Source organism: Cucurbita moschata, unplaced genomic scaffold, assembly GCF_002738365.1.
Source record: "Cucurbita moschata cultivar Rifu unplaced genomic scaffold, Cmos_1.0 Cmo_Scf00018, whole genome shotgun sequence".
NCBI classification, from domain to species: domain Eukaryota; kingdom Viridiplantae; phylum Streptophyta; class Magnoliopsida; order Cucurbitales; family Cucurbitaceae; genus Cucurbita; species Cucurbita moschata.
Genome location: NW_019268534.1, coordinates 211,598 through 220,952, shown reverse-complemented (window position 1 = coordinate 220,952; position 9,355 = coordinate 211,598). Strand labels below are relative to the sequence as shown.

Genomic DNA, 9,355 nt, shown 5'->3' with positions numbered 1-9,355 from the left:
AAAAAAAAAAAAAAAAAAAAAAAAAAAAAAAAAAAAAAAAAAAACAATTTGTTCTATAAACTTTATAGAAGTTTTACCTTCAACCACACCGACAAGGTAAAAATTATTTTGGTTTTGGACTAGTTTCAAATCGATATAAATGTTAGAACCTTTTTATGGGTGTGGACTTTTTCACTCCTCTTTTATTATAGCTACCTAGAAGGTGTATTATTCACATTATTCAAATTACATGTTTAGTATTTGAACATTCATTTCTTTTTCTTTTTCTTTTTCTTTTTTCCTGAAATGGAGCAATGAATTGGCAAATGTAGAAGGATTAGACGAGTTAGCGATGTGGATCCAATATGGTGGATTGGTGCTGTACTCAGTGCAAAAGACTTTAGCAATGGCACATAATTATGTGGTTAATACCGTCTTGAAATTTGGGGGGCGAGTTATGACGTTGGTTCGGTACACCCAAATTGATTTCATCCATATCCCCACAATCAATGATTTAATATCTATCTTGCAACTACAAAGTAGTTTAAAATGTTGATAATTTAACCAATCTCATTGAGGCCTGCCTTCGTTACAGCCACCGAACCAAACCAAACCCATTAGCCCAATTCCATTTGTCTTCTATACAAATTATAAAAACAGAAATATTTGAAAAAATCAACTTACAATTTGTCCAATTTGATGTATTTTCTATTTTTGAAGGGAAAAAAAGGAGGATTGAAAATGAATAACAAAATTGGTCCCATTATGAAGGATTGTTGACCTCATTTATATCGTCATCAAATGATAGGAAGGAAGCCTTTTGCCATGTCCTACTTAATCTTCACTCAACCCCCCCCACGATTCCTATTTCATAAAGCATAATAATGCATCTTCTGAGAACCTTATTCCTCCCCTGACACAGACTTGTTTGTAGCTAAAAAGAAGCACAAATCTGCTACCCCGACCGACCATCATCATCTGCCCAATCTTCTTGCATTATTATGCCTTCTCCTCATCTCATTCAAATTGGGGGGCAGGACGAATTAAAGAGAAAAAATCCGAAGTACTCTCCCATGCAATTCCAGCCATAAAAAAAAATTATAAAAAAAAAAAAGCTCAAAGCAAAAACAAACGAAAATGAAAAACTTCGGACGTTGAGTTGGATCTAGACTCGCNCCCCCCCCCCCCCCCCCACTAGCGAAAATTGGACCGTCCCGCCTGTCTCAATCTCTCTGCAACTCTCCCCCTCCCTCCCTCCATTGACCGTTGATTATTTCAAATCTAACCCCAAGTCACTCTCTCAAATCAATCGGGGCCACATAATTTGAGTGTAATCTCAAATCTTTTTGGGCTTTGGACACATTCTTGTAGCTGTAGGGCGTGTTAAATAGGGAGTTAGTATGTCTCTCTCTCTTAGTCTTGGGCTTTGCGCCCAACACTCCACCCCAAATATGAAGGCACCGTGTTGTTGTGTTGGAATTTCTTCTCCGTGTTATATCATCTTGGGTTTAAACCTTTCAGTTTTAATTTAGCAAGAGGTGTGTTAAGGTTGCGGGTTGGTTGGATTATGGTTTAATGGCGAAGTCCTGCTCATTTGCCCTCCGGTAAAGCAGAGCCGATGCTTCCACCCTGTGCATTACACAAAAAGGTTAACGTGAAAATATAACTAACTTCAACATCTAATATAAACAACACATGCGAATGGGAAACTCACCACCCTGGATGGACCACGAATCTTCCCGTGGAGAGAGCCCAATTCACCTGCCCAAAACAATTGCAAACAGAAATATCAACACACCTCATAGGAGGTTCAATTAGTACATTTAAATCAATGCATATGAAGTACCCTCCCAATCCTCAAACTGACTGCAAACTTTTAGCTAACAGCAGGTCTACAGGGAGTTTTCAACAAATATTTCCTCACCGAATATGTGTAGAAGTTGATGAGAAACTGGAATAATGAATTCCCAAGTATATCAGACCGCAGTCCATAGTGAAAAGTGAGTGGCACAGTACCTTATCAGTCCCAAGAGAATTTGCAACAACGTGGGTAACCTGTTCATCAATCTGGTTGGTGCACACGGCGCCAAACTGTTCTGCTGTCTGCCACAGTGGATGCAGATGAGGATTTGCTTCACCAACCGGAAAAACCCTGCTGAACACTATACGGCAACCAGCCAAAATCTTTTGTTGCACGGAGGCCAAGATATTTCTAACATCTACTTCATCTAATGCAGGATGGGAGAAAAAAGTTTGGTGGATTCTCTGGATAACCTAATGGACCAAAGTTCAAGACGATGAGGAAAGTAAATTAATTCATTGCACTCGGGTGAACAAGTGGAGCAACAGAATTACCGCCAGTGAAGATGCCAAAGTACCATCTTCAGGTCTCTCATCATGGTCAATCTCTAGAAGAGAAGGCCCCAGAAGCCCAAACTGGCGCCTACTACATGGAAAGAAAGTATACCTGCATTGAAGCCAGAACAAGTAAATTCAAGAGATCTCAAATTCTTAGATCACCAAACACAAAAACATTTTATTGTTTAGAGGGATGGATGATATGCTTGCCTTTCTACAACAATCAAGTTCATTTTGTTATGTGGCCACACCCTGATGGAATCATCTATTATAACAACAGCAGACTCCATGCCCAAAACACCCTCCAGATCCTTACTCCTGGGTATCCTGTCATCACCGTCCACTAAGTCTACATCATCACCTCGAGAAATAACTCGCCCAGCAAACAGAGACCCTTTTGGATCAAGCACTTTTGCCATCTCTGTTGCATATTGCTTGTTTCCCATTGTGTACAGATGCAGTTCAAAGAGCTCGCTGGCCTAAAATGCAAAAGAAAACACAAACACCAAAATACCCAGTCAACATCCACTATCCAATTGTAACTTAAGGAAAATAAAATGCAAAAAAAAAAAAAAAAAAAGGAAGAAAAAGAAAAAGAAAAACAGTCTTTGACTATTTCAACATACCTTTTCCAGAAAGTTCCAGACCCCAGGCCGTAGTTTTGTCCACATTCCCATATGAGGAAATCGGAAAAGATGTCTCAGTGCCTTCTCACGATCCTGTTCCTCTTTCTTTCTCAAAATCTCATCATGCACTGGATCTACTTCCACAAACTAGAACGAGATCATACCAAGTTATGAAATTGAAAGTCCGAGTTGATAGTGAAAATCAATTTCAGTTATCAGAAGAAGAAAAAAAAAACCTTAGCTGAATTCAGAAGTGTGTGATCTAGATCCAATACAAGGCAGAGTTTGCGTGCAGCAAACATTTTTTTCTGCTCTTGTATTCGTCTTGCCCTCTCCCTCTGGATAGCAGCTTTTTGCTTGTCATCGTAGCCCTCAAATAGATGCTCAAGATCTCCCCATGTACCCTGTGAACGAGAGGGCCCAACCATATCTCCTTCTTGGGTAGCAGTTGTCACAACTTTATTGTCTATAGAGCTTGACCCTACAACATTAGTATCTATCCTGCCCAATTTAACTGGCTTTGATGATGAAGTCTGTGAAGTCGGTGGCGAGGGAACAGTCATAATATCAGCAATATTTTTCAGATTGTTAGTGAACTGTCTACCAATATCAGGTAGTAATGTTGGTGAAGAAGCTAATTTCAAATCTCCCTGGCTTTCCTGCTTATGCCCATTTGGTATGTCCTTACATCCTTCTGAGTTTGGAGTAGTTGGTACAACTCCTTTTAACTGATCATTTCCCAAGCTCCCAACATTATGAGGAGAATTACCATGGAGGATACGGCGAGGATCACGAGGTTTCATACGAACTTTTCCCAAATCATCCTGATGACTCTGAAAATGATGAGATGTGCAATATTTAACACAAACACAATACCAATCTAGAATAAAAATATAGATACTTTAATGCACAGGAAATGATAAACAATATCACAAATGCTTCAACAGCATAGATAATAAGCCAAAAATGGAGGAAAAAACAACCTTCCACCATCGGTTTAAATAAAAAAAGTTGGCATTTGATAAATACTTGGGTCATATCAAAACAATCATAACCAAATTATCATTTGTTAAATTCTTGAGTCAGATTAGAAGCAAGGTAACCCAAGCACTTGTGTAAAGGAAATTATCAACCATTTGATTGGAAGGCAATCTCTTATCACGAAGACAATAAGCAATAAGAAATTTTATACTGCACATGGGGAGAGGCAAAGAAGCACCCTTTGAAAAAACAGATATGCATAAGAAGAGCGTAGGAAAATATTGGGCATAGATTTTGAAATAGTCAACAATCGCTTACCTCAGCAACCACTATTGGTACACTTGGCATTCCTGCTAATTGCTGCAAAATTCCTGAGGTCACAGCAGGAGCATTTATAAGTGGACTAGATCCTTGGCAAGGACGCAAGTTCGTAGGATAAATTGTATTTTTTTCAGATTCACTCGACTTTGATTTCAATTCTGCAGCTAATTGCTGCTTTTGGTTCATTTTAAGTAAATTTAGGAGCATGGTTGGGTTCACAACAATATCTTTCAACAGTGAGGGCAAGGAAGCATCATTGCTAGCATTTATAGTAGGCAAGCCCTCGTTTCCAGGACTAGAATTGTTTGTAACATTGATTTTTTCAGTTGCATTTGCTTCAGCAATCTCCATCTGATTCCTATTTAGAAGTCTGGGTCCAGCGGGCATGGTATCTTCCAACCAGCCACCACTTCCGGGGACAGCTCTCACATCACTAGCAGCTACTGCATGATTCTGAGATCCAATCTTCTGCCTTTTTATTTCAGGGACACCTGTATTAGGCTCCAAATCCATCTTTTGCTTTCTCAAGTTTATGGTTGCAGCACATTCTAACATAGAAGAATTCTGCACTGAAGTCATTGTGCGTGGATTAAGACCCATTGCACTTGCATCAGAATTGACAATTCGTAGCCTAGGGTCCCTACTTTTTGCTAAAGGCTTTACTGTTGGATCTGACACAGAACTTGGAGGAGCAACATTTAGAGGACTAATCAGTCCTTTAGTGCTGGAACTTTCCAAGCTAGAAAACAGACCGGTAGATATATTAGAAGCAGAGTTTGATACATTTTGACCCGGTTTAGAAGAATTTGAAGACTTTAGACTTCTGATAATGGAAGAACTAGAAACCTCCCCACCAATATCACCACCCCCATCATATTCTTCAGAAGGAGTTGGACTAGGAAGTCTATCAGCCATTGAAAAGGAACTTCGACCAAACTTCTGTTGATAGGTCGAAACAGCTTTATGAGCATCAGTTTCATAATGATGCGATCTAGATCCATCTACAGCAAAGGCCAACTTTGCAGGGGTATTCCCTGATTTTTGGACAGAAAAAATTGTAGGAGCTTCTTTAGTAGGCGATGGGAGACTGTCTGCATCATGATCCTTGTGAAGGTCTAACAGAGGGAGTAGGGGGGCTCTACCCTTTAGGCTAGATACCCCAGATTGCAAACCTTCTGATAAGATATTTAGGCTATTTTTTGCTGTAATCCCTAGAGGCATGGAGTTCGAAGGGAATTTAGTTGAAGAAGTCAAATGTTGACCAGCATTTGTATAGGCAGAATAGGAATCCTTATTTTTCACCCCATTAGGCATATGGATCTCGACCTCTTTAGCACTGGCTCTCATGCCGGGCAAATGGAAGAGGGAATCTGTAGATGGCATTTTGACCTCTACCTGTAGAAAATATTCTGACTTTAGCTAGAACATACCAAAATCGCATTCATAAGATATCAACATCATCACAAGGAATATAACAAGCAAACAAAGGATGGTTTACTGTACCGATTTTATCTGCTCAGGAGAAAAGAGAGGAGGATCGCAATTTTTAACATAAGAAAGCAACCTATGAACAGCATCACAGCAATTGGTCGTTAGATGGTGAACAAATAGACTAACCCTCGACAATGAATACGAAACTACGGACTAGGATGAGAAAAAACCTCGACAAATGTTGCATGTACTCCTCCTTTTCGTTGAGGCTCATGGAACAGAACACCTGAGATGAAAATTAAACGTCTCCAGTGATCAATGTCATTATCGTCAATCAATAATATACAATAAATAAGATTTCCCGGCAAAATGAAATTTATTTGCGAAACGAAAGAGGGCGGGAAATTATTGAGGTGCCTTACAGAATTGATTATTCGAAGAGCAGCATATAACCGTTGAATGAGCGCATCCTTTCTCAGGACTACCTTTACCTGGAGCAATTCCAAAAACATCTCTATAGAACTCTGTAGTTGGGAGCAAACTTCCAGAAACGATCTATAAGAAAGAAATCAGGTTGTCAATTCCGGAGCCTAGAGATTTCATATCGAGGACGCATCACAAAAAACCATTCACATTGATCGAAAACTCAAGTAAATCGGTTCACTTACTTCTGTGCCGCGTCGATTGTAACACCATCCAATGTTTTCTGAATCAATTTCAGTTGGTCGTCCAACTCCTTAGTCATCAAATCAAGTTCCTGACACTCACTATCATTCATAGAATGACTGTCGGACAACATTGCTTTGGAATCAACAGCCTCTTCCATGAACTCCGTATCCATATCAATCTCACCCTCCTCTAATTCACCTTCCTCTCTCTCGCCATTCGAATTATCGCAATTCATTTCATCACCGCTAGCATCGATCATGACTCTATCCTCTTCTTTTATACTATCGCCATCTCCCTTCCCATCCGCAGAAGGAGAGGAAGACGGCCGCTTAGATTTCTCCTCGGGGTCGGCCTCCATAACGAAAATATCATTCAGAGGCTTATTCTGCACGGCCTGTGCCCAAGCAAGATTGTACAAACCGGAAGCATAACCATGACGCATGGTGGGATAATTCTTATACAAATCACTCATGGTCCAAACTCTAGTTTCCCGATTGGAATCTTTGGGGGGCACTACCTTAGGACCAGATGCAAGCTTAATAAAATCCTCCTCACTGATCTCCTCTACCGAAGCTGTATAAGAGACTTCCCCTTCTTCGACGCCTTCAATTTTAACACTCCCGTCTTTCCCCATCAACACCACCTAGGGTTTCTTGGAAAATTTCGACAAAATCGTTCCAATCAGATCTGAAAAGTCCATGAATAGTAGTGCTGAGAAACTTGACGAAGCGAGGGACGAGAAAAACAAAAGAAAACGATGGATCTCCAACCGAAATTACACTCCGGACATTCAAAAATTAAATTAAACTAGTTTGGAATTGGAGATGTTCTTTCTTTCTTCTTCTTCTTAGGGAGGGATCCAATTAGAACAAAGAAAAAAGCAGTGTTGATTGAATTAAGAGAGAAAATTGATATGAGATCTGTAATCCGCAACGTTGAGAAAGAAAGTGATGAGAGGTACGAACTATAACCTAACCCGATTGGGAATCGAGGCGGACGGGAAGTAGAATATACAACGAAGGGAGTAGACGAGTAAGGGGCAGATGGAAATAAAAAAAAGGAGAAAATAAAAAGAATTCAAAATAATAAAGAAAAGAGGGGGCGGTGGGGAAAGTGAGGGCATAGGGAGTGAATGAAATCGGGGCGTACACGTCAGCGATCCAGAAAAGGTAAAATAGCTTCCTCATAATCGCATTTGTATTTTTCTCTTAGCAGCAGCAGCCACCAGTCAGCCACCAGTCAGCCACCAGTCAGCCACCAGTCAGCCACCAGTCAGCCGTCAGGTGCCAAGTAGGCAACTATTCTCACATTGTGGACCTCAACCTCGACTCCTTCCTCATCGCCCAATCCCATTTACTTGTAATCACCCCATTATTTTTTCTCCCTCTTATTTATATTCTTTATTTATTCTTTTGTTGCATCTGACTTTTTTATTTCTTTATTATATAACATATACAAATAAAATTGATCTATATTTTTCTAATACAATTTATTATTATTTTCTTATTGTTCATTTTTATTTCGATTCATAATTTATTAGATCAAGTTCATGTACAAAAGATGTAACTTAAGCCCATGGAACAAATAGTTTTAGCCTACAAATAAGAGAGCCAAGCCCAAGACCAAGCCCAAGAAAATGTCGAGAGACGAGCCCAAGCTCAAGCCCATCAAATGTTGAGAGACCAGCCTAAGCCCAAGCCCAAGAAAATGTTGAGAGACGAGCCCAACTCAAGCCAGCCAGATGGTGAGAGACAAGCCCAAGCTCAAGAAAATGTTGAAAGACAAGCCCAAACCCAAGCCCAATAAAATGTTGAGACAAGCCCAAGCCCAAGAAAATCTAGGTCATTTTCAGAACTTGGCAACCCCCTTAAACGAAAAAAAAAAAAGAACAATAACTTCATAGTAATTTATTTTGATTAATAAAGTAAGAAATATGGGGTTAAATAATAATGTAAACTAAAGTGGGAGAAGAAAAGGAAGGAGAGTGAGAGAGATTAAATATTTGGATTAGAGAAATAATAATAATGATATAATAAGATGATAATAATTGGATTATTAGAATAAATTAAGAAAGAGAAGAAGAGTGAGGAGTGGGAAGAATGGCGTAGTGAAGAACCATAATGTGATCCATGGTTGAGGAATTCGGAAGCAAAGTTGTAAGAGTTGAGTCTTTGGAGCACCAAATGGTATCTCTAACATGCTGCATCGTCAAGCAACCCTCCACCTTCTCTCCTCTGCATCGTATCTCTATCTGAAAATCAACCTTCATTGTGTTATAAACTCATTACAAACCAACCCTAATATCAAACACATAAACCTAGGGACGGGCTGAGCGCTGAGCTACTACAACGTAATCATGAAGAAGATGACAATATCGCCCCGAAACCCTAATCAATAAAAGGACCCACCAACCATAGTATTGTATTATCAAAATCTTATATCTCATGCTCATGCATGTCTCTTTCACATTCCTAATACCTCAAATCATTCCTTTTTTTTTTTTTCCTTCAAATTAAATAAATTTAACTCTTCCTATTATTATTATTATTATTATTTTATTATCTCTCTTCAATTTCATTGGTTGGTTATTAAAAAAACAAAAAACAAAAACAAAAACAGGAGAGAGAAAGGCTTTGATTACAACTTTTGAAGCAAAAATGAAAACGGGAAGAAGAAGATGGTGAGGTGGCAGAGACGAAAGCATGACATAAGATGGTGAGGTGGAAGTTTCCTGGCCCTACGATGATATCACCTTTCATCCCATCCCTTCCCTTCTACTTCTGTACCTTTTCTTTTTCCTTAATCTATATTCCATTTCAAACTGCATATTTTTTCCAAAAAAAAAACTGTGCATTTTCCATGCATGCCAGTCCAATCCGTATATGGAATACGTAGGCGGCACGTAGAAACATAAAATAATATTATATTCCAATATATAATTAAAATGAAACCAAGACCAAGACCAAGACCATTAAAAAAAAAAAAAAAAA

The 9,355-nt window shown here is 39.1% G+C and overlaps 2 protein-coding genes across 2 annotated transcripts in view; both read right to left on the bottom strand.

Moving 5' to 3' along the window:
- Positions 1 to 1,447: 1,447 nt before the first annotated feature.
- On the bottom strand, positions 1,448 to 7,573 carry LOC111456105 (RNA polymerase II C-terminal domain phosphatase-like 3). Its single transcript, XM_023097863.1, has 12 exons — positions 6,365 to 7,573; positions 6,119 to 6,251; positions 5,927 to 5,982; positions 5,769 to 5,829; positions 4,263 to 5,660; positions 3,200 to 3,796; positions 2,964 to 3,110; positions 2,548 to 2,816; positions 2,335 to 2,446; positions 1,996 to 2,253; positions 1,694 to 1,740; positions 1,448 to 1,608 (listed from the first exon to the last, which is right to left on the bottom strand). Exons 1-12 carry the CDS (start codon positions 6,997 to 6,999, stop codon positions 1,545 to 1,547), a joined length of 3,777 nt encoding a protein of 1,258 aa, XP_022953631.1. The 5' UTR covers positions 7,000 to 7,573; the 3' UTR covers positions 1,448 to 1,544.
- A 688-nt stretch (positions 7,574 to 8,261) lies between these two features.
- Positions 8,262 to 9,355, bottom strand: part of LOC111455912 (protein LAX PANICLE 2-like) — a 5,650-nt gene continuing 4,556 nt past the window's right edge. The window contains exon 4 of the mRNA XM_023097561.1: positions 8,262 to 8,616. Coding sequence (XP_022953329.1) covers positions 8,431 to 8,616 — 186 coding nt within the window. The 3' untranslated portion in view covers positions 8,262 to 8,430. The remainder of the gene's footprint in view (positions 8,617 to 9,355) is intronic.